Source organism: Hyperolius riggenbachi, chromosome 6, assembly GCF_040937935.1.
Source record: "Hyperolius riggenbachi isolate aHypRig1 chromosome 6, aHypRig1.pri, whole genome shotgun sequence".
Classification (NCBI taxonomy): Eukaryota; Metazoa; Chordata; class Amphibia; order Anura; family Hyperoliidae; genus Hyperolius; species Hyperolius riggenbachi.
In genome coordinates, this window is record NC_090651.1 from 191,284,287 (window position 1) to 191,309,890 (window position 25,604).

General features: G+C 44.5%; 1 protein-coding gene across 2 annotated transcripts in view; it reads right to left on the reverse strand.

Annotated features, from left to right (window-relative positions):
• CHMP2A (charged multivesicular body protein 2A) overlaps positions 1-25,604 on the reverse strand; it is a 201,347-nt gene that overhangs the window by 67,477 nt on the left and 108,266 nt on the right. For both annotated transcript variants that reach the window (XM_068240246.1, XM_068240247.1), the window contains exon 4: positions 10,086-10,216. In XM_068240246.1, the coding sequence (XP_068096347.1) occupies positions 10,086-10,216 (131 nt within the window). The remainder of the gene's footprint in view (positions 1-10,085; positions 10,217-25,604) is intronic.

Consider the following 25,604-nt stretch of genomic DNA (forward strand, 5'->3'; position numbering starts at 1 on the left):
CACACAGGTGCACTCTATTTAGTCATTAGCACTAATCAGGCAACGTCTATGGGCAACTGACTGCACTCAGACCAAAGGGGGCTGAATGATTATGCACACCCCACTTTGCAGTTATTTATTTGTAAAAAAAAATGTTTGGAATCATGTATGATTTTCGTTCCACTTCTCACATGTACACCACTTGGTATTGGTCTTTCATGTGGAATTCCAATAAAATTGATTCATGTTTCTGGCAGTAATATGACAAAATGTGGAAATCTTCAAGGGGGCCGAATACTTTTGCAAGCCACTGTATAATCGTCTGGCCAAGGTATAGATTGGATGAACTCGATGAGGTGTTGGGAATCTTTGAGAAAGGAGGGTAGGGACTGGACAGGAGTTTGTAAGTGTGTATCAATAAACCTGGACAGATTGCTAGTGGCTGAGTCAATTCTAGAGATTGTGGGTCTACCAGGTGGTTTTGTTTTTATGAATTTTGGGCAGGTAATAGAAAAAAGGGGTTTTTGGGTGATGGTTAACAATAAAATTTCTCGTTTTTTGTGATATTATTGAGTAGGGCATCATTAATGAAACTTAAGGGCTTTGTTTCTGGGGTGGGTATCCCACCTGCACCTATAGCACCTACTGCGTTGCCCATTGTCCCGCCACCGCTACTTATGAGCCTCACTTTGCCCAGACCTACTCCACACATATATCCACCTTACCCACCTCCGCCTCTCCCCCTCACCCATCCCATCAACCTACCAATATGCCCACCACCACCAAAAACCACCACCCCTGCACCCACAGACAAGATTAATTTTTCCAAATTGACGCCACCACCAAATAGCTTTAATTACAAAAAACCCAACCCCACAAAATTCACACCTAAAGCACCATGGCCCACATGCACCAAACCACACCCGGGGCACCCCACCCGACCTAATCCAGTTACCAGCAACTCAGAGTCCAGAGACCTGCATCCTGCAGCCGACAGGAGCAATTTCAAAATAAGTCTCATCCCATCTACTTTCCGCTTCAATAAGTCCAATCCTCCAGATACCCTCACAATACAGAAACCCGACATAAAACAACTGTCCAGGGATGACAACCCCTCCCCTAGTCAGAGTTCAAAAAATAATACACCATACAAACAGACCTCAACAGACAATACGCCAGATAATGATTTTAGACTTTCACAGATCAGCACATACACTACAGACTTCAACTCCCTGGCGTCACCAAACAGGCCTGCAGTACCCTCCGGCTCCACATCTCAGAATCCCCAACACACTACCATTTGCAAATTTTTCATACCTCAAATATCGCAACACATAAATAACAGTGAACCACAACACCTCGTCCTATCGTCATCTTTTTTAGAACTACCAGCCTCCCTATCAAAAAACATCCTGTCCACCCAACTACCCAGCCCTATATCAGCCCGCTCTTTCCTACAACCGTCGAACAAAACAAAACGCCCATTGCCAGACTCAGAAAGCGAGGATGTCAAGGTAAAAGAAAAAAGAAACAAACGTTAATGCATACCCCTCCCATTCATAACGCCACTTCCCCAACAGAAACCAAAAGAAGTCACATCTTAACCAAACAAGAATCATCTCTGCTTCAAAAAGACCTATATTTTTGCCCCACAAACCAATCTGATATGTTTGAACTATTTAGTGGCCTCAATACCTATGTCCGCAAACTTACCCTTAAAAGACATTTTGCAATGAAAAAACATAATGCCTCACTACACACAGACCCCACCAATCTCATTATTACCAACAATGACTCACTACCCATTATCTCCATTTCCACAGCCGAAGTCAACACTGAAAAATACATTAACACTCATCTAACATGCCGTTCACGCTTTTACCCCACCGCGTCCAGAGGCAATTTCATCGAGACCTTTTACTCGCTAGTCCTTATCTACAAGAGCTTACCATTCCCGACACAACTTTTACCTCCAACCTCACGCCACCAGAGAAAACAGCTCTTAAGGCCTTGCGGCACAACCCCAATACAGTCATTAAAGGACTTACGAGGCGAAACGCCGAAAAAAAGTTAATCACTTGCCTCATCTATTAAGGCACGGAGGACGCCGTCCGTGCCCTCTGTGCCGATCCGCCGGGTCCCCCGCTCATTAGCCCCCCGGGCCGGCTGCCGACCCCACGGCCCGGGTCGGGCTCTCTCGCCTCTCCCAAGATGGCCGCATCCTTTGCCCGCGGCTGCGCAGTCCGCATAGCCGCGAGTGCAACTGCGCAGCTCTAGGGCCAACCCCCCGATCCACGCTACGTAGCAGCCGCACTCGCGGCTATGCGGACTGCGCAGCCGCGGGCAAAGGATGCGGCCATCTTGGGAGAGGCGAGAGAGCCCGACCCGGGCCGTGGGGTCGGCAGCCGGCCCGGGGGGCTAATGAGCGGGGGACCCGGCGGATCGGCACGGAAGGCGCGGACGGCGTCCTCCGTGCCTTAACAGATGAGGCAAGTGATTCACTTTTTTTACGGCGTTTCGCCTCGTAAGTCCTTTAAGCCAGCTGATAAGGGGGGAGGGATTGTCATCCTGGACAAAGTCGACTACCTTGAAGAATCCCTTCGACTACTCAGTGACCCCAAACATTACGAACCACTACAAACAGATCCCACCCCGGAACAAAGCCCTCAAAAGTTTCATTAATGATGCCCTACTCAATAATATCACCAAAAACGAGAGAAATTTGATTGTTAACCATCACCCGAAAACCCCTTTTTCTATTACCTGCCCAAAATTCATAAAAACATTCACAAACCACCTGGTAGACCCATAATCTCTGGAATTGACTCCGTCACTAGCAATCTGTCCAGGTTTATTGATGCACACAAACTCATGTCCAGTCCCTACCCTCCTTTCTCTAAGATTCCCAAAACCTCATTGAGTTCATCCAATCTATACCTTGGCAAGACTATTATATATGGTTAACCTGCGACGTTACATCCTTGTACACCAATATACCTCACACATTCGGGCTCACTGCATTACAATATTACTTACAATCCACCACTGCCATGCCACAACCACAACAGTCCTTTCTTATACCATGTACAGAATTTATCCTCCACAATAACGTTTTCACCTTTCAAGATAAGGTTTACCACCAAGTCAGCGGCGTTTCCATGGGAAGCTCATTCTCCACGTCTTATGCTAATTTGGCCATGGGATATTTTGAACACATAAAAATGAATAATAATAACCACTTTTCAAATAACATCATTTTCTACAAAAGGTATATTGATGACTTAATTTTTATATGGAAAGGTACCTCCGATTTAATACCATCATTCGTTAAATATCTGAACACAAACCTGCCTAGAATTCACCTCCCATCATGACCCTAATTCTATTGAATTTTTAGATCTCATTTTATATACAGAGTCACTTCAAATCAAAAATGAAACATTCTTCAAACCCGTTGATGCCAACAACTACATTCACTACCACAGCTTTCACCACCGCCCAGGGACCAAAAACACCCCTTACAGTCAATACAAAAGAATTTATCGCAATTGTACAGACCCACAACAGTAGAATACCAAAGCTAAAATCTTGACAAAGAAATTTACAGACCGCAAATATCCAAAAAGACTACTACAAGATGCATACCAAAAAGCCAAAATAGAGAACCCCTCACTACCAAACACCAACACCCAGAACGATACACCCCGATTCATCACAAAATTCAGTTCTCAACCCACTTCAGTCCGCTGTATACTTAACAGAAGATGGGATATCCTTTTACAAGACCCCCACCTACGTCCAATCATACCACCCAAACTCGCCATCATGTTTAGACGTGCCCCCAACCTCCGCAGTATACTGGCCCCTAGTAGAATACGACACAGTCCAACTGACACTACACATGAACCCTCCACCGAGACCCCAGGTTGCACCGCTTGCAACCACAAAAGAGGTTTGGCCTGCCAGTTCATAGTCCATACCTCATTATTCTGTTCCCTGGTTACCAGTACTGAATACCAAATTAAGAATAGCTTAACCTGTGCATCAAAATACGTCATTTATGTCATCTCATGCCCTTGCCGGCTGCAGTATGTGGGCAGAACCATCCAACTAGCTAGAAGTAGAATAGGACAACACAAAATAAATATACTCAACCAATACCCTCTCCACAGTGTTTCACGTCACTTCACTACCCATCACAATAGCAATCCTGAGCAGTTCCGTATCACACTTATCGAATCAATCCCATACAACCATTCAGATTCTTTTGACGTTTTGAAAAAACGAGAGATGTTTTGGATTCAGATACTCAAAACTTTAACTCCAGATGGCTTAAATGAACTACTGGAGAAAATCTATTAACTCCTCATACTCTGCAATCAATAATCTTTCTCTTTTTATCTGTCCTCTCTTTTTAATGTATCCATTGATTCTTCTATGTTTTATTCCCTTTTTTTAAGTTTTATAAAAAGTTTTTTATCTATTGGTGCGAACTAGTGCATAGCTTACATTCTTTACATGTGTCTATTACAATTAATATGAGTTTCCCTACATGCGGCATTTTATTATATGTGGAATTATGAGAATGTTAAAGTAGTACAGAGGCGCCAACAGGGTAAAAACAATATTTCTTTAAAATGGTTAAAATGAAGTAGGTAGCGGTGGACTTACTCCTCCAAAACAGACACAAAAATTGCTGTTTTAAGCAAAAATCAGTTTATTTACATACTCCGAATAATTATTCAGAGTATATACTCCGAATAATTATTCGGAGTATGTAAATAAACTGATTTTTGCTTAAAACCGCAATTTTTGTGTCTGTTTTGGAGGGGTAAGTCCACCGCTACCTACTTCATTTTAACCATTTTAAAGAAATATTGTTTTTACCCTGTTGGCGCCTCTGTACTACTTTTGCAGTTGTTTCCACCCCTGGTGGAGGGGAATTCTTCTTTTTTCCCGATCTACAGAGAGCGACTTCTTAATCCTGAGTGGGGACAGGTCTAATCTCCTCACCTGCCTTCATAGTGGTTACCTGGACGGTAACCCTTGTTTGTGAGTATAACCTACCTATACTTACCTTCCATACCCAATTTACAGTACATACTACACTATACTGGGCTCTCGGCGTCTTCCCTTATATATGAGAATGTTACACACCTCACTAAGGAAAACTTATAAACTTCCTACAACACAACCCTAGTATTTTACAAATGTATTTATAACATGATATTCCCTACCTCTACTGTCTTAATCCCCAAATTTTCCACTATTTTTAGTACTGCCTTAAGGCAATTCATTGTCCCATAAGAAAGTCATTTAGCTGCTAGCACTACAGCACTTTAATTATTGTCCAGTAGATGGCAGTGTTGCAATCTAGATCCTATGAGCAACACACCACTACATAACTTCTATATTCCAGTTTTATCCTAGCCTAGAGAGTAGTCTCCTATGTAGATATGCAGATAGCGAGTTTATGATTTATTATGTGTATTTTTTTTAATGTTGTTTAATCCCTCTCAGTGGCTTCCCTCAACCATCATGGCCACGTCTTTACTTCCTGTATGGGCACGCCTGCGCACTCTATACAGGCAGCTCTCACAGCCATACGTACTGCACACAGGGATTCCTTCCCACAATTCACTGGGGGTGCAACGTCATCGGGGCACCGCCCACCTAGCCGGCCCCAGCACTGCCCACCACTCCGGCATCAGAGTGACAAGATGCACATTACTTTCATGTCCTCCCCATTGGCTAATATGTGCGTTTTGTCCACACCCACTCTCACTCGGGCCCAGCCCACTACCACCAAAATTTGAATAATCGATCCCCGGCTGACCTTTATAACCCCCTCAGTGTCCACAAGCCAGCACAGAGGTGCCAAGCATAGTCTGAGCCCCTAGCTGGTAAGTGATTATTTCTCTTTAAACTCTTGATAGGCGATTTGCTGCCTTATGTGACCTCGGTTCACACATTGTGCAACCTACCACCTCCACCAGCATAATTTGTCCTGGGCGTTTTATTAATCATCCTTCTGGTTTTTCCCTCATTCTAGAACCCCGTCCCCCTTTACAGCCATACACTATACGCAATCCTGTTCTACTCCCATTCATACACTAGGTTACTTACACATTGGACATTTAATAGCAGGTTTGCCGCATAGTGCAGTTTATTATTGTTGCCTATGGTTGTTTACATTTATTATTGTTTTTTTATTATTGTCTAGTTCAGTGACCCTACTTACATACTACTATCTCTAGTCATTTGTTATTAGTAACATGTTTCTTGTTACACCTCCCTTGGCTCCATATGTGCCATTCACAATACACTACGATAAGTATCCTCACACTAAGATAGCCCCCCTATTACTAATGGTTAACACTATGTTCACACAATATTTTTTCTTTATAATTTGTACATAAAAATACCATACACAGCGTTCTGATTATGCTTTTTCGTCTCTGTCAATTACATTATGTTACTCCTGTTGTTTTGTTGCCTGATGAAGTGGGATTGTGCCCGTGAAACGCGTTGCCAGTTATTACTAGGAGTAAGTGAATAAATTGTCTTAACCATATCGACAGCATTGTGTCTGTTTGGAGTGGCTAGTCCACCACCGCCTCCTGAACGTTTTTAGATGATTTTAGCGTATTTTACTCTTTTGGCGCCTCTGTACACCTTTACAAAATATATAATTTCATGTGCTTCTGGCTGGGAAATGTTGTTACATTAATGATCTACATTTCCCAGCATGCATTGTGGTGGCTGGGGTTACAGGATATTGCCATTGGCATGTCAAAGATTGGTGGCTGGGAGAAAAAAAAAAGATAGAGGACTGCATACAGATGGGAGCTAGAGAGCAGCCCCCAAGGGTTCCTGCTGCCTCCTACATCATTTATTATTATAATTATTTAGTATTTATATAGCGCCAACATTTTCCTTCCGCAAGAAACTCTTTAAGGCCCGGTTCACATTATCGTTTTTTTTCCGGATCGGAACCGGAACGTATACTGTACAAACGGAACGGATGTGAAAGGATCCAATGTTAACCTATGGATCCATTCACATGCGTCCGTTGGTACGGATACGTTCCGTACATTCTGGTCCCCGGACCTAAAAATTGCTGCAGGCCGTAATTTTCCGGCCGTTCTGCTTAGCGGAGCGGAACCGGACAAAAGATACTGAAGCATTGGGGCAATCGAAAACGGAACGTTTCTTCACTAGTGAAGAAATGGACTGTTCCACGGGGGATGGGGGCATGGGTTGACACGAACCTGAGCGACGGGAGGGTGAGGGAGGGTGCAGCAGCCGGGCGGGTGGGTGAGGGAGGGTTTATACATACCTAATCTTCCGTAGCAGCTGGCGGTAGAGGCTTTAGTCTTCTTCCACATCATGTGACTACATGATGCGTCATGTGACTAGTCACATGACGTGCTGTGTAGTTACAGCGGAAGAAGAGGAAGCCTCTACCGCCGGCTGCTACAGAAAATTAGATATGTATTGCTGAGTGAAAATGGATCCGATCTATCATTGATCAGATCCGTTTTCACTATGTGAACCAGGCCACGGACAGAGCCATCCGGATCCAGTGAAGCGGAGACCGGATCCGCTCACCGGATCCTTTTGGCTCAAAAACGCAATGTGAACCGGGCCTTAAAGCAGACCCAAACCAAAAAATTTTGTAATTCAAAATATTTAGTTGCACCACTCTGACACATACAAAGATAAATAAACACTCCTTCAAGCCTATGAGCATTTCAGTGCATGCTTTTCACCCTTCTCTTTTCATAACTAGGGCTATACCGGTGGCTGCCATTAGCAATTTTTCCTTTGCTGGACACCATCTACTCCACCAGTTTGCCGGATTCTGTCCTGGCAATATGAAAGGAAGGAAGGAAGGGGTTCCTCCAATAAATGTAAAATATTTTATATTTGTCATCCTGCAGCTGAAAAAAATCTGCTATTTATTAATATAATTTAGAAAATAGATTTTATTTCTGAAATCTTGTATTTTTAATTTGGGTCCACTTTAAGCTATATACACAGGGAAAGACAGACTCATGTGAAACGATCGTTGATCGATTGTTCCATGATCAAGTCCAAAAGATCTTGAGTGATTTGATGTGGATAGCAGGAAACTGTAACCAAAATGCCAAATGATCAATCACAGATAGGATTGTTAAACAATGCAGGATATAGGCGAAAAGCCATAGACTCTGGGGACATCTTTTAAAAATTGCTCATAGCGCTGTACACCCTGCTGCCACATATCGTTACATAACGTATTTTTCGGACTATAAGGCACATTTTTTCTCACCTAAAAGTGGGGGGAAAAGTTAGCGCGTCTTATAGTCCGAATGTACCCTCCCATAAGTGCCCCCTCTGCCCTCCTGTGTCACCATTCTCCTTCTTTGTCTCACCGTCCGGCCCCCTATGCCCTTCTGGTATAATATTTACCAGTACTTGGCAGGACCAACATGCCTCCGGGACCTCCATGCAGCCATCCAGTCCCCCTCGCTGCAGCTTTAGCTGATTCTTGCCTGTGTTGCGGCCTCCAGGGGTCATGCGGCCAATCAGGGAGAGAGCTGTGAGCTAATCGACAATGTCTCCGGCACCTCCATGCAGCCTTCCAGTCCCCCTCGCCGTGGCTCCAGCTGTTCCTTACTCGGCCTCCAGGCACCATGCGGCCAACCGGGGGAGCACTGCAAGCCAATCATGGCCGTCTGGTGTTCTGAATGGAGTCGCTGGTCTCGGAGGTGGGATCATGGATCCGTCATTGGGCCAATCACCACACTCGCTCAGTGATCGGCCCAATGACAGAGCCATGGTCCCGCCTCCGAGACCAGCGGCTTCCCACCAAATGGTCGCATGAAGGCTCCTTCCTAGTAGCTGGCATCCTGTTATGTTTCTGCAGATGCTAATCAACCTCGGCGTGTGGTAGAGCGACCTGATCCCTACCAGGTGGTCGCAGAGCTATGGGAGGCCGAGCCTTGGCCTCATCAGCACATCAGTGACCGTCAGCTCCGGAATGGTGAGCTTTAGCGCCATTCCTGTTTAGTGAGCAATGGCAAGTCTTCTCCTGCTGTGCGGTTGCGGTGATGGGGACATCGCTGTATGGCTCACAAGTAGTGGTGTTGGCCGTAGTTTAGGTTTAGAAGGCATCTAAGTCCCCTCAGGTCTGCTGACTTTGCTGTACCCCGCAGTAGAGTGATGCTTTTGGGGAATGTATGTCACTTGCGTTCTGTGCATGTCCTGATCAGCAATGAGAGGGGATGGCTGCATGGTGGTCCCAGGTGTGTACACCTTGGACATCCTTTATCGTGCCAAGAATATAAAACTTACAAGAAGGGCACGGGGGGCCAGACCTGGTTTTTGTCCTCTAAACCTAGGTGCGTCTTATGGTCCGGTGCGTCTTATAGTCTAACAATATGGTAGTTACCTGGGTTAAAAAAAAGAGAGAGAGAGAGAGAGAGAGTTCAACCAGAAAATAAGGCACAATAGTAGCCAGCACCATAACTCAGTTCATCTACAGGAAGGAGAAGAAAAAAAAAGTTACAAGGCTTGGACCAATTAGCCCTAAAAAGGGAAAAAAATCCTTCTTGACTCCAGATGGCAATCTGATAAAATCCATGGAAGAACACAAGTAACAAGTAACACAAGTAATTATAGCCATGGATGCCTTTAAATAAAGGAAAGCATCCAAGTTTCCCTTTAACACAGATATAGGTTTTGCCATAACTACTTCCTGTGGTTATACATTTCACATGTTAATCATCCTTACTATAAAGAACCCTTTGCTAAATAATGGATAAAACTTTTAAAATGCGCAGATCATAAGTTACTCAAAACCAGACCATCATGATAATTTGGCAGTGTCTGAGTTCCATATCTGAAACAAGCATGCAACTAGTGAAGTCAGAACCTCTGATGTGCATAACCGTTCTGGGTTAGTGAAGGTATTAGAGGGAGAGGATTACCACATAAACTAGACAAGCAGTATTTCTCAAAAGATAGCCAGAAAGACAGTTTCCATATTCATTCAATACATTGTGTCCCAAAATTAAATGCATTATTCTTTATGTATGCAGAGGATAACAGCAGATACATACGACTCTTCCTCATCGTCCTCATCACCCATGGCATCGTCAATAGCATCATTCATCATCTCCTCCTTCATGTCCATGATTTCTGCCTGTTTCTCAAACTCCATCATTATCTTCTGGATCTGGGGCAGTTTCAGCTGCAGGTTAAAAAATCCTCTAATCAGAACTTATTGTAGAGGAAAGAAGCCTAAACCTCTGTGCAGGACATAGTGAGCGATTTTGACAATACTGTGCAAGTCTGTGTAGTTGGTCCTCAGATGGTGCTGCTCTCTTGAATGCCACTCTAGGTGGTATGTAATCTGCAGTAGACAGTGGGATGCAGGGAATGGGTGAAAAAAAAAAAAAAAAAAAGAGAGAGAGAGAGGTGGGAGGAGAAGGCACTCAGGTTGTCAACCAGTAAAAATGGCCAGCCAGCCAAGGAATATTCTCACCTGGATCTGTGGCTGATTGTCCTGTACGGGGTGGCCAGCAGGAAGGTTTTGTTAACTCGGACTAGGGACCATGTCTTGGCAGAAGTCCTCCTCCATAAGGCATGCAGACAATAGCCTTCTTCAGAGTCAGGTGGCAGCGCTGCCATAGAGGCAAAGGGGGCAATTGCCCCAGGGCCCGGACCTCTGCAGGGGCCCCGCACCACAATGCCGACCCTGTCAAATGCAGCGCTCCCCTCACAGTCAGCGCGAGTCCCCATATCCCTGCGAGTGTAATAGCTGCAGCAATTATCTGTCCCGGCGGGCAGGAGAGCAGCGGTTGCACAATCCGTGGACTTCACTCTGCCTCCCTCCTTCTCTATGACCCAGTGCATTATGTGTAAACACTCGCTGGGTCATAGAGAAGGAGGGAGACCGCATACCTCAGAGTGCAGGGACTGTGCAGCCGTTGCCCTCCCACCCGCTGGGACAGATAATTGCTGCAGCTATTACACCCGCAAGGACCTGGGGAGCGTAGCATTTGACAGGGTCGGCAATGCGGTGCGGGGGACCCAGTCATCTGATGGTTGTTGCATCTCGGGCAGTGGGGGGCTTGGCCCACACTTCAGTTTTCCCCAGGGTCCCGGGCCCCCCCTTAAACCGGCCCTGTTCAAAGCTATACTGGCAAGCTGCTGCTCTGTTAATTTTCCACCTGGCCCGAGTGCTGTGATGCCGCAATAGGCGGCTGCACTGTCAGGCAATCGTGGGTGGGAAAATGTGTATAATGGCTGAATATGCTGTTGACTCTGTGCCACTTTGTTGAGGTGAGAGGATCAGATCCTCTCTTCTGCTGGCCACCCCATACGGTACAGTCAGTCACAGATCCAAGTGAGAATATTCCTCGGCCGGCTGGCCATTTTTATTAGTTGACAACGTGAGTGCGCTCTCCTCCCACCTCTCTTTTTTTTCACCCATTCCCCGCATCACACTGTCTACAGCTAATCAAGAACTTAAGACTCAAATTATCCCAGTACCTTTTAACCACTTTAGGATCCCGGGTACCCATATCTATGCCCCTGTATACTTCATGTGCGGATCAGGGGTGTAGATATACGTAATGTTAACTTCCCGCTGCCTTCACGATCCACATGCTGTTTACGTACGGCTCACCGTCGCAGCCCCCTCTGTGATTGGGATATGAGAATCAACTATGAGAATTAAACTGTGTCTTCCAAGAGCATGCAGAAACGAGATGCAGGCTCTCATTTATAACATACCCCATACTTCAGTGTATCTATTAATAGAACACTGTCTCAGTAGCACTGAGTGGTCAAAAGGTAAACATACACCCAATTACACCTCTATACTGTTTCACATAGAAAAATTATTAGTTTTTATTTTATTATTTTTAACCCCTTCCGGCCCTGCCCCATAGTTACCAAAATAAAACACGTTAAAAAAAAGAATTAAACCAATTACATCATTTAATTATTATTTTTTACATATATAGTTAGTTACCTTAGGGACTTTTCTAATATGTATGCCATGAGGGTATATAACTGTTCATTTTGCAAATAAAGTCTTTTAATAGGTGAAACAGTATTAAAAATCCCTAAACCAATAAATACACCTTTCTTTCCAGATAAAATATCATCGCCATAAATTGTACTAGGGACACAAACAACCGGGACAAATGGGCAAATAAAATGTGTGTGTTTTGTGTATCGAAGCACATTTTATTTTAAACTATTATGGCTGAAAACTGAGAAATAATGATTTTTTTTTCTTTTTTTTCTTCTTATTCCCTTTACAATGCATACAAAATAAAATAGTTCTTAGCAAAAAGTACCACCCAAAGAAAGCCTAATTTGTGATGAAAAAAACTATATATAGATCATTTCAGTGTGATACGTAACAATAAAGTTATCTTATCTCGCTGAATGAATGGGAGTAGCGCTGAAATGTGAGAAAATTGTTTTGGTTATACAGGGAAAAAACCTGTGGTTAAACGGGACCTGTAGTGAGAAGCATATGGTGATGGCCATATTTATGTCTTTTTAAAGAAACACTGAAGCAAAAATAAAAGTATGAGTTAATGTATGTACATGTTGTACGGATAGCAAATAGAACATTAGTAGCAAAAGAAAAAAGTTGCATGCTGTTTTCCTGTACAAGGAGAATTAAAACACTTGGGCCCATATACAATTCACTTTTTTTCCTGAGTTTTCTCCTAGGTGATATTTCCACAACTTGCCGTAAAATGCCTTTCAAGCCATGAGCAAGCAAGAAAATACATTTGATAATAGTTTTTCGACAACTTTTGGGTACTTTTTTTAATTGTAAAATGCTGAAACATTAGTTTAAAGAGACACTGAAGCGCGAATAAATATCGCTTCAGTGCTTATATTCAGCATGGGCATGTGTGCCCCTGCTAAAACGCCGCTATCCTGCGGCTGAACGGGGGTCCCTTCACCCCCAAACCCCCCCCTGCAAAATCAACGACCAACTTGGTTGTAGATTTTGCTGCTCTTCAGGCAGGGCTAACGGCTGCAGCCATGCCTCACAGCACGTCTATCAGCGGCGCATCGCCGCCTCTCCCCCGCCCCTCTCAGCGAAGGAAGACTGGGAGAGGCGGGGGAGAGGCGGAGATACGCGCTGACAGACGTGCGTGAGGCAGGGCTGCGGCCATTAGCCCTGCCTGAATGCGGAAATGATCCCCCACTGCACGGAGGGGATTTAGGAGGTAAGGGACCCCCGTTTAGCGGCGCGATAGCGGCAGTTTAGCAGGGGCACACGTGCCCCTGCTGAATATAAGCACTGAAGCGAGATTTATTCTCGCTTCAGTGTCTAAAGAGAAAATGAAAATTATCTCCTAAGAAATACCTCAGGTAAAAAAAATAATTGCATATGTGCCTTTGAGGCCTCTGTGCAAAAAAGCTTCTCTCAATAAACTCAGTCCTGTTTTCTAAGTAGCTTAAACAGCCAAGAAACAGTGAGAGATGGCTTGAGATAATGTTTTACCACAGGAAAGTTCAAAGGGTCATCAGCCGTTTTCCAGCTTAAAATACAGAGCGTGGTTTCTAAACTGCAAAAATGACAGAATGCTTCAATGTTATAAAGCTATCTCATACACACCTTGTTTAACGGACAATCATCTGCAGATCAGATCCACCATGATGGATCTTCAGATCTGCAGATAATTGTCTGATTTGCAGATGAATGTCCGTTAAACAAGGTGTGTATGAGATCTGCAGATATAGACTATGAGTGCATTTTGCAGGAACTGATCTTTTGCATGTGTACAGCATCCTTGTTCTCAGCATCGTGCAAAGATTTTTATCTGATGGGGAGTTCAGCTCAACAGAATAGACTGTGTAGAGTATGCTCATATACTACATGGAAATGGGGGTAATATTGGTCTGTGATCTTTCATTTTCCCAAGACTTATCTGATGCGTGTACCCACCTTTAGCCTCAGAGGCAGAGGATCAGCAGGACAGCCAGGCAATTTGCATTGTTTAAAATAAATAAATATGTCCTCTCACTTCAGGTGTAGCAACTTTTGAACCTCTAGCATGGTGCTTAATGTTTGATGTTAATTGTATGGTACTACTGTATATACTCGCATATAAGCCGAGGTACCCACTTTTCCCTCAGAATTCAGGGAAAAATTATTGACTTGTGTATAAGCCGAGGGTAGGAAATTAAGTGGCTCCTAAGTTTCAATAATCAAAGTAAATGCAACAACCACCCCTATGTATTATACAATAAGCACCCCTGTATGGCACAGACAGTATGCAGAAGCCAGCACCATGCATCCAGTTCATCCAGTAATCATACTATTACTAGTCAATTACCTTAAAGCGGAATATAACCCTGCATTTCAACTTTGCTCTAAAACATTATTTACAGTATATTATATGCAACCAGCATTTTTTTTTACTAGACCAGCATTGGAAGGGTTACACAGGGCTTTAAAGTCCCTGGAGATTTTTGCAGACGCATCCGAACTTGAGTTAGATACTTTTTGTTTACACAAATGTATCTAAGTGTTTATTGTGACTCATCTCTCTCACTGAGAAGGAGTTGGAGGACAGCCAAAGAGTGTGTAACATTTCTAAATATATACATATAACTAAATAGAATGTAACTATCTGAACGTCTGCACGGAACTTAAAACCTCTGTGTTTAACCCTTCCAATGCTGGTCTAGTAAAAAAAAATGCTTTTTGCATATAATATGCTGTAAATAATGTTTTAGAGCAAAGTTGAAATGCAGGGTTATATTCCGCTTTAAAGAGACTCCGTAACAAAAATTTCAGCAGTATTTCTCCTATCCTACAAGTTCCTAAGGCTGTTCCATTGTGCTCTAGCTTACTGCAGCACTTTCTACTTACACCATCTCTGTAATAAATCAACTTATCTTTCCCCTGTCAGATTTGTCGGCTGTGTCTGGAAGGCTGCCAACTCTTCAGTAACGTGAACAAGGTTAAAGGGGCCCATACACTCAGCCGATTTTCTGGCCGACCGATCAATCGCAAATCGGTTGGCCAATCGACCGATCGATGGCCGATTTCGATGGATTTCCATCGAACTGGCAGGGTGGAAAATTTAGGTCAATCTGATGAGATTGCTTATCAGTTTGCATTGGCCTTAATGGAAATCTGATGGCAAAAAAATGCCATCAGATCGAATTTCAATAGATTTCAAACTGAAATCTATTGGAATTCTATCCTGGTAAAAAATGTTCTAAAAACGCATCAGATAGATCATCAGATGCATTTCTTATCTATCTGCTGCCAATCTGACGAGTGTATGGGCACCTTTACTCCTTCCAAGCCCCTCCAGTGCTCCTGTGATGATTATTCTTCACAGACAATGTCCCTTGCTCTCACTGTCAGCTTGTCTGCTATTTGTGAGGTTGATAAACACAGACTGATAAACTGAACAAAGAATAGCTGGCTGAGGAGGAATCTGCCTGTCAGGCTGACACCAGTGCAGAGCAGACACAGCTTGTCATGCTTCATTGACACAGAGCTCTTTCACAACTTGCATATAACCTCTGGAGACTGAATTCAATGTGTAAAGGGGCCCATACACTCAGCCGATTTTCTGGCCGACCGATCGATCCAGATCGATTGATCGATTGCAAATCGGTTGGCCAATCGACCAATCGATGGCCGATTTCGATGGATTTCCATCGAACTGGCAGGGTGGAAAATTTAGGTCGATCTGATGAGATTGCTTATCATTTTGCATTGGCCTTAATGGAAATCTGATGGCAAAAAAATGCAATCAGATCGAATTTCAATAGATTTCAAACTGAAATCTATTGGAATTCTATCCTGGTAAAAAATGTTCTAAAAACACATCAGATAGATCATCAGATGCATTTCTGATCTATCTGCTGCCAATCTGACGAGTGTATGGGTACCTTAACTCACTGAATTCTCTGTGTACTCACTGTGTATTAACGGAGTTCACTGCTCTGCTGATATACTTCCTGTTTTGGTGGCCATCTTTTCTGTTTACAAAACAGTTTATAAAACAGTTTTTTTTACCCTCTTTATTGCAGCGGAGAGCAGCAAAAATATTACAGAGGGGGCTAGGAGATGACCCCAAACAGGCAGGGATGTTGGTTTATACTTCATTTTGTGAATACAGATTCTCTTTAAAGAAAGTCTGAAGCGAGAATAAATCTCACTTCAGACCTCATAGATAGCAGGGGCATGTGTGCCCCTGCTAAACCGCCGCTATCGCGCCGCTAAACGGGGGTCCCTCACCTCACAAATCCCCTCTGAACAGCCGGGGATCTCTTCCTGGTTGGGGCAGGGCTACCCGCCGCAGCCCTGCCCCACGCGCGTCTGTCAGCGCGTATCTCCGCCTCTCCCCCGCCCCTCTCAGTCTTCCTTCACTGAGAGGGGCGGGGGAGAGGCGGCGATGCGCATCTGATAGACTGGAGGCAGGGCTGCAGCAGTTAGCCCTGCCTCCAGGAAGAAAAAATGTCACGATAAAAGTCTACGACCAAGTTTTGCGGGGGGGGGGGGGGGGGGGGTGTTGTGTGTTTGGGGGTGAAGGGTCCCCCGTTTAGCCGCGTGATAGCGGCGGTTTAGCAGGGGCACACATGCCCCTGCTAACTATGAGCTCTGAAGAGTCTCTTTAACACACTATTGAGGCAGAATCACACTGACAAGTTGCTGCAGTAGTTGATCACAGCACACATACAGGACAGCCAGAGCTCACACAGTGGTGTGAAGAGGTATCCAAAATTCACAGGGGATGTGTATAAAGCTCCTGTGTGTACAGAAGGAGCACTCTGTGGGGGATCTCAATTGGTCCTGAGTGGGGTGGTGCTGCTCTTGGAATACCACTAGTCAGTGGTAATGGTGATCTGCACAGACATAAGGGAGCGTGGAGGAAGAAAAGGAGAGCACACCCAGACTAGTGGGGTGATCCCTGCAAGCCTGCTGGGGAAATCTCCCCTGCATCAGTGACTAACCTGGCCTCTATATGCCGGGGATTTAGGCAGCGAGGCTCCTCTTTCGGATCCTGGCAGTGGTAGTCCTAGCTGTGTGTGCCTGATCACGGACCGAACAGAGCAAGTCTATGTCGGCAGGATGGAGCAGAGAGGTGCCAATGAGTGATGCCTGTGGGCTGGGGTGGGCTGGGATGGCCGCGCTGTGTGCATCCACAGGATGGATATAGCGCGTGTCACTAGCAGAGATGCGATTGGAGGCGCACTCCTTCTGCCCTGCCTCTCTCCTGCTTTTTCATTGGAGGAGCGCTCCTTCTGCTCTGCCTCCTGCTTCGTGATTGAAGCAGCGCTCTTTCTGTTCTCTATCCTCCACCTTGATTGGAGGAGCGCTCCTTCTCCAGCCTGAAGTGATGCTTTCCCGCGCCGCCCGATCCGCATTCCGTTCCTGCAATGCCCATCGCTGCTCAACTCCTTGTCTGCTGTCTGGTCACTCGGGGCACAGAAACAAGTAAGACCGGACACAGGCATGGTAGGTGTCAGTTGGTGACTCGCATGCAAGCCGAGACGCCCACTTTTGGGCCTCTTTTTTGTGGTCAAAAATTCGGCTTGCATGCGAGTATATACGGTAATTAGAGAGTAAACCACTCACTTAAGTAAAAGGAAGAAAAGCTATCATATAAAACATATATCATTTATTTATCACAAAGTATAAAATTAGTAACCTTCTTTATAAAAAGCCAGAGCCCTGACTCCAGAACCGGGGGGACAGAGTTATTGACCAATGGACCAAAGGTCTAACCGCTAGCATAAAAAAAATTGTCAAAAAACCTTTAAGCTGGAGCTCACAGCAAAATTCAAATATAGTGTGGACCACAGAGCAGTTCAAATTCCCAAAATTTGTGCACAGGGGTAGAGATTCCTAGGCAATCCAAAGAATCAGAAAAATCAGGTGGTCAGGCAAAACACCCTCCTAACATGACAGAGAGCGCAATTGGTACTGCATGTAACATTCCATCTGGATAGCAATGTTCCCAAGTAGGAAATATGATCAGTGTAGTCACCCTCTCAGGTGCCCTTCATTGGCTCTTCAGCCGTGGTATATGGATAAAGTTCATCAGAACGTCCATCAAACATACTGTTTACGTGACTAGCAGACTCAGGATTGATCTGATTTTGATCAGGATATGGTCATGGAGATCACTGTGCTATAGTTCAGCAAATAGATTGATGTACAGTGTGAAAGTCCGCCAGGGATTATTCCCTTATGCAGGTCTTCAATCCATTAAGCAGTCACGTGATGGAAAGCAAAGTGTAGTAACATATAGGTTCAAACCATGAGGGTCCCGTGGTGGGTTGTATCACTGCATACCATATTGCACTCAGCTGAGTTAAGGAGTTATGGTGTAAATAATGGAAGTCCATCCATAAACATAATGTGATGATAAAGTGCATGGGATGCAAGAATACTCATCCGTCCTGTGCAGATCAAGGTCAGGAGATCCCCCGGGTGGAGCAGAGCTACTGGTGGGCAATGAGCCCTGGATTGCCGACCGGTTTCCCTGGCAAAGTCGCCAGCATCATCAGGGCAGGCTCATCAGATGTCTCCATGCGCGCGGGTACCGGCCTAATAATGGCGCCCGGCGGCCTCAGGACGCCACGCCGTACGTGGATCCGCCCAACCCCAGCACGTCACACAGTTGCGCGCGCAGGTAGGAGGACCGAATCCCAGCCGGCATATAAGAGCCGCGCACGTCCACACCCAAACGCAGGCGCCATCTAGTGGCCAAGATGGAATTTGCCAATGATGAGCTGAATCCAGCTCAATGGCGCACTGCGGAGAGGGGAAAGCGCGCGGCTCTAAGCGACAAGAAGGTTGCCTTAAATGACGTCCCAAGGCCACCTTGACACCATACCACTGGGATCCCCATCCATCCCCAGGTTTACCACACAAGGCCCACAACGGCCAGGTCGGGGGGCGCCCCGGAAGGAGCCATCACGCCCAGGGGTCAACAAACATATCAAATATTAATAAGGATAATAGGAAAAGTGTATATAATATGATAATGACATATCCCCTGGAGCACTCCAGGGGACGTCATTAATATTGTCATTATCATATTATATACACTTTTCCTATTATCATTATTAATATTTGATATGTTTGTTGACCCCTGGGCGTGATGGCTCCTTCCGGGGCGCCCCCCCGACCTGGCCGTTGTGGGCCTTGTGTGGTAAACCTGGGGATGGATGGGGATCCCAGTGGTATGGTGTCAAGGCGGCCTTGGGACGTCATTTAAGGCAACCTTCTTGTCGCTTAGAGCCGCGTGCTTTCCCCTCTCCGCAGTGCGCCATTGAGCTGGATTCAGCTCATCATTGGCAAATTCCATCTTGGCCACTAGATGGCGCCTGCGTTTGGGTGTGGACGTGCGCGGCTCTTCTATGCCGGCTGGGATTCGGTCCTCCTACCTGCGCGCGCAACTGTGTGACGTGCTGGGGTGGGGCGGATCCACGTACGGCGTGGCGTCCTGAGGCCGCCGGGCGCCATTATTAGGCCGGTACCCGCGCGCATGGAGACATCTGATGAGCCTGCCCTGATGATGCTGGCGACTTTGCCAGGGAAACCGGTCGGCAATCCAGGGCTCATTGCCCACCAGTAGCTCTGCTCCACCCGGGGGATCTCCTGACCTTGATCTGCACAGGACGGATGAGTATTCTTGCATCCCATGCACTTTATCATCACATTATGTTTATGGATGGACTTCCATTATATACACCATAACTCCTTAACTCAGCTGAGTGCAATATGTTATGCAGTGATACAACCCACCACGGGACCCTCATGGTTTAAACCTATATGTTACTACACTTTGCTTTCCATCACATGACTGCTTAATGGATTGGAGACCTGCATAAGGGAATAATCCCTGGCGGACTTTTACACTGTACATCAATCTATTTGCTGAACTATAGCACAGTGATCTCCATGACCATATCCTGATTGAAATCAGATCAATTCTGAGTCTGCTAGTCACGTAAACAGTATGTTTGATGGACGTTCTGATGAACTTTATCCATATACCACGGCTGAAGAGCCAATGAAGGGCACCTGAGAGGGTGACTACACTGATCATATTTCCTACTTGGGAACATTGCTATCCAGATGGAATGTTACATGCAGTACCAATTGCGCTCTCTGTCATGTTAGGAGGGTGTTTTGCCTGACCACCTGATTTTTCTGATTCTTTGGATTGCCTAGGAATCTCTACCCCTGTGCACAAATTTTGGGAATTTGAACTGCTCTGTGGTCCACACTATATTTGAATTTTGCTGTGAGCTCCAGCTTAAAGGTTTTTTGACCATTTTTTGATGCTAGCGGTTAGACCTTTGGTCCATTGGTCAATAACTCTGTCCCCCCGGTTCTGGAGTCAGGGCTCTGGCTTTTTATAAAGAAAGAATGTTACTAATTTTATACTTTGTGATAAATAAATGATATATGTTTTATATGATAGCTTTTCTTCCTTTTACTTAAGTGAGTGGTTTACAATTTATGAGTCTTAGACTCAAAGGAAGCACTTCAATTAAACATTTGAGACCCATAGTGTGAATGGTAATTAGAGAGAACTATATAATAATTTTTAAAAAAGTGGCTTGTTATGACTACAGCTTTTTTTGTGTATCTAAAAATATCTGCAACTAAGGCCTCAGCTTTTATATTAGAATAAAGGATAGAGATAGAATCTGGCATAACAGGTTTTCCTTGCTGGCTGGGAGTGTGTAGGAGAAGGTCTCTTGTTTTAATTAACATAACTAATTTAACTTAATGACAGTATGTTTGGTTAGGCTAAAGTTCCGCTTTAAACATTATAATAATCAAACATAGCACTCCCCCCCCCCCCCCCCCTCCATCCCAATGATTAACCACCCCCTTTATTGTCATACTATGGTAGGCATTCGGAATTGGCTCCTACTCACCTCTTACAATTCAATCATTACTTAAAAAACAGACTAGATCTGTGGGTTTCAATATGTGGGGAGGACCACTAGGCCCTTAAAAGAGAGAATTGGGGAGCACTTGCGGAATATCAAAAAAGGACTGCTGAGTCATACTCTGTCAGCCCATTTCAAAAAAAGTGTATTACAGTAACCCATTGCTGCCATTCTTTTGTGGGGTAGAGAAAATAGCTAGACCTTGTAGGGGGGGGGGTTATGGTTAAAGGGGTATCTCAGAGAGAAACAAAATGGATTTATATGTTGGACACATTGAAACCAAGAGGACTGAATGCTGATATAGATGCAGTCTGTTTTTTAAGTAATTATTGAATTGTAAGAGGTGAGTAGGAGCCAATTCCGAATGCCTACCATGGTATGACACTAAAGGGGGTAGTTAATCATTGGGATGTTTGATTATTATAATGTTTAAGTTACGGTTTAGTAATGTTTCACATAGAGTGCAGTGAATTTAAGTGGGTATTTGGAATTGGGGCGATCTACTCACCTCCTTCCAAAACATTGAAATATTGAAATATTTAAAAAATTGAAGTGGTAATTTGACAGTCCAGCTAGTAGTAGTAGTAGAATAGCTCAATATCGTAATGGTGGAAAACTTGAATTGTAGTGTACTTTCCAAAATGGGAACTGAATTATTATAAAGTAAATGTGGCTAACCAAACTTGGGATGTGATTGAAATATTGTAAAACTGCTGTGAGGGCTATACCCCTAAAAAGGCACCCGGAGAGGCTGAAGTATTCGTGACATTATTGTATATGGAGGGTGCAGCTAGGAATATAAACACTAGGGGCCGCAGTGGAACTTAGAATAGGCTTAGAGGTAAACCCAGCCGTGATGATTATGATGTCTCCCACAGTGGGTGGGAGCGGAACGCTCCGTGCGGCGTTACCATGGAGACTGGGTGGCCGCAGTGGAACTTAGAGCAGGCTCAGAGGTAAACCCAGCCATAAAGACCATTACATATTCCGTGGTGGGTGGGAGGGAGACACTCCGTGCGGGGTTACTATAGAGACGCGATGCCCGGATAACTTTCGGGTAAGCACAACTCTCATTGGTGGAATCCGCAATGGCAGTTGGACTTCTGGGGTAAGAGGGAACGGGTGGGTAGCGTTATCAGTTTTAGGTATAAATTAGGGTAAACACATGGCCGCGCATGCTTCTGATGAGACGCTATAGGCGATGAAACCGGTAAAGCGCACGTGACGTGACCAGCCTAACAAACGTAAACAGGGGTTGGAGGGATCAGGTGGAGACGCAGAGGGAGAGGGGAATGAACCAGCGCAGCTAAGCCGACCCGGCGGCCCACAATTGGGGTAGAGTGCAAAAAATTCTGTGCCTTTGACTACGGACACATTTGTAAGTTTGCATTTCTTTTAAAATGAAAGTATTTTTACAATTTTACGCTATGGGAGCTCTGGTTATATTTTTTTTGAGGTGTATTGATCCTGCAGCAAGATGGAAACAGTGGAGGAGACTCCTTGAGTGGCAGGGGGCAGCCAGATGACCCCATAAGTGCTGAGGAACCATCTAATGGAGGGTCAATTGTTAACAGTGAGTGCCCACTGCTTGGGGTGTGGTGGTGGTGACATCTCGCCAGTGTGGTCAGTCTTGGCTATTCTGAGCCATAGGAAGATTATTGAACTGTCTGATTTATGAGATTGCGCCTCATGAAGAGGAGAGAAACTTGCTTTGCAGTATCTTGTGTGCGCAGCTAATTGTTGAATGAAAATTAATTGGATCACGTTTTGCACAGAAATCCAGCAGAAGCTTAACGCCAAGAAGGTCAATGAGGAGGGATTGGGCTGGGTCTCAGGATTAAATACTTACCTGTCTTAATGTCTTTGGGTTATAATAATAATTAACAACATCCAGCTTTGAGGCTCAACAATGGTTTAATAGATCAGTGTTTCTCAACATTTTATTTCTATGTACCCCTTTTAAAACCCTGTACTCACCAAGTCCCCTTTAGAATAGTAAACACAAGTACCCCTTGAAAAATATATAATTAATTGTAGTACATGATAATTGGTTGTACATTTCTAAGCATTTACTATTGCTTTTAATTAGTTAAAACACCAATGTGGTGGTGTTTAAATAAGATTTATCATTTTCTAAAGCTCTAAATTTGTTATTGTTGGTTAAATATATCAAGCCCGAGTACTCCCTGGAACTATCAGAAGTACCCCCTGGAATCATCAGAAGTACCCCCTGGGGTACGTGTACCACACGTTGAGAACCTAGGTATTAGATGTTTACAAACTGACTGTCATACTCACCAGCTCTCTCCTCGGGGAAGTCTGTCCCAGGGTCCTGTTCTTGCTCGCACGCACAGGAAGGGCCCGCATTTGTTGTCCCTATCGTGTGGTGTAACGCCTTTCGGCGTGACATCATCGCGGTTTGTGTCTCACGCATGCGCAGACATAGTTACATAGTTATTTTGGTTGAAAAAAGACATACGTCCATCGAGTTCAACCAGTATAAAGTACAACACCAGCCTGCTCCCTCTCATATCCCTGTTGATCCAGAGGAAGGCAAAAAAAAAAACTTACAAGGCATGGTCCAATTAGCCCCTAAAGGGAAAAATTCCTTCCTGACTCCAGATGGCAATCAGATAAAATCTCTGGATCAACATCATTAGGCATTACCTAGTAATTGTAGTTATGGATGTCTTTCAACGCAAGGAAAGCATCTAAGCCCCCTTTAAATGCAGGTATAGAGTTTGCCATAACTACTTCCTGTGGCAATGCATTCCACATCTTAATCACTCTTACTGTAAAGAACCCTTTCCTAAATAAATGGCTAAAACGTTTTTCCTCCATGCGCAGATCATGTCCTCTAGTCCTTTGAGAAGGCCTAGGGACAAAAACCTCATCCGCCAAGCTATTATATTGCCCTCTGATGTATTTATACATGTTAATTAGATCCCCTCTAAGGCGTCTTTTCTCTAGACTAAATAAACCCAGTTTATCTAACCTTTCTTGATAAGTGAGACCTTCCATCCCACGTATCAATTTTGTTGCTCGTCTCTGGACCTGCTCTAAAACTGCAATATCTTTTTTGTAATGTGGTGCCCAGAACTGAATTCCATATTCCAGATGTGGCCTTACTAGAGAGTTAAACAGGGGCAATATTATGCTAGTATCTCGAGTTTTTATTTCCCTTTTAATGCATCCCAAAATTTTGTTAGCTTTAGCTGCAGCTGCTTGGCATAGAGTACGATTATTTAACTTGTTGTCAATGAGTACTCCTAAGTCCTTCTCCAAGTTTGATGTCCCCAACTGTATCCCATTTATTTTGTATGGTGCTAGACCATTAGTACGTCCAAAATGCATGACTTTACATTTGTCAACATTGAATTTCATCTGCCATGTATGTGCCCATATAGCCATCCTATCCAGATCCTGTTGCAATATGACACTATCTTCCTGAGAGTTGATGATTCTGCACAATTTTGTATCATCTGCAAAAATAGCAACATTGCTCACTACTGCATCTACTAGGTCATTAATAAATAAATTGAAGAGCACTGGACCCAGAACAGACCCCTGTGGGACCCCACTGCTAACAGTCTCCCATTTTGAGTACGATCCATTGACCACAACTCTTTGTTTTCTGTCCATTAGCCAGTTCCCTATCCATGAACACAGACTCTTCCCCAGTCCTTGCATCCTCAACTTTTGCACCAGACTTTTGTGGGGAACAGTGTCGAAGGCCTTTGCAAAGTCCAAGTATATCACATCTACAGCATTCCCAATATCCATATTAGCATTCACTACCTCATAAAAGCTGAGCATGTTAGTCAAACAGGACCTGTCTTTAGTAAACCCATGTTGATGCTGAGAAATAAGATTATTTTCTACTATGAAGTCATGTATAGTATCTCTTAGTAACCCCTCAAATAGTTTGCATACAACTGATGTTAAGCTTACAGGTCTATAATTACCTGGATCTGATTTTTTGCCCTTCTTAAATAATGGCCGTTTGCATGCAGACGTTCATGGCCGTTTGCATGCGGATAATTGTACGCATGCGCGTGTATGTACGCATGCGCAGTATGTTCATGTGTCCGTTTGGGCACATACGCAGCGTTCTGTCACTGGCGCCAAGCTGGCTATTTAAACCTACCTGTCCTGACAGCTGGCAAGCTGTCTGATCTTACGGCTTGCAAGCAGGTGTTCTTGTGACTCTGCCAGCTATTATCCTTATTGATCTCCTGTTATCTGACCTCGGCCTGTTTCCTGATTATGTCCGTTATCCACCTGCCTCGACTCCTTGCCCGATTTACGATTGAACTCTGCCTATCTCGAACCTTGGCTTGTTTCCTTGTTTATGATTGAACTCTGCCTGCACTGACCCTGGACTGTTGACTATGTTATAGCCTGCTGAATCTGTACTTCATTGATCTCTGTTAGGACTACCCAGAGTGCAACCTGGTGGGCACTAGGCAGCAAAGTCCTTTTGGCCCCAGTGGGTCATTGGGTGAACACCTGTGGTCACTTAGACTCTGGGATCTGGGAAGTCCTCACCTCAGTGGCCAGGTCAACAGTATTCCCTGTGAAGCTTAACACTGACATCACTAAAAATGGTTAAAATCAAGGCAGGGCCTTGATGCATACCTGACCAAATCCAGTATTCC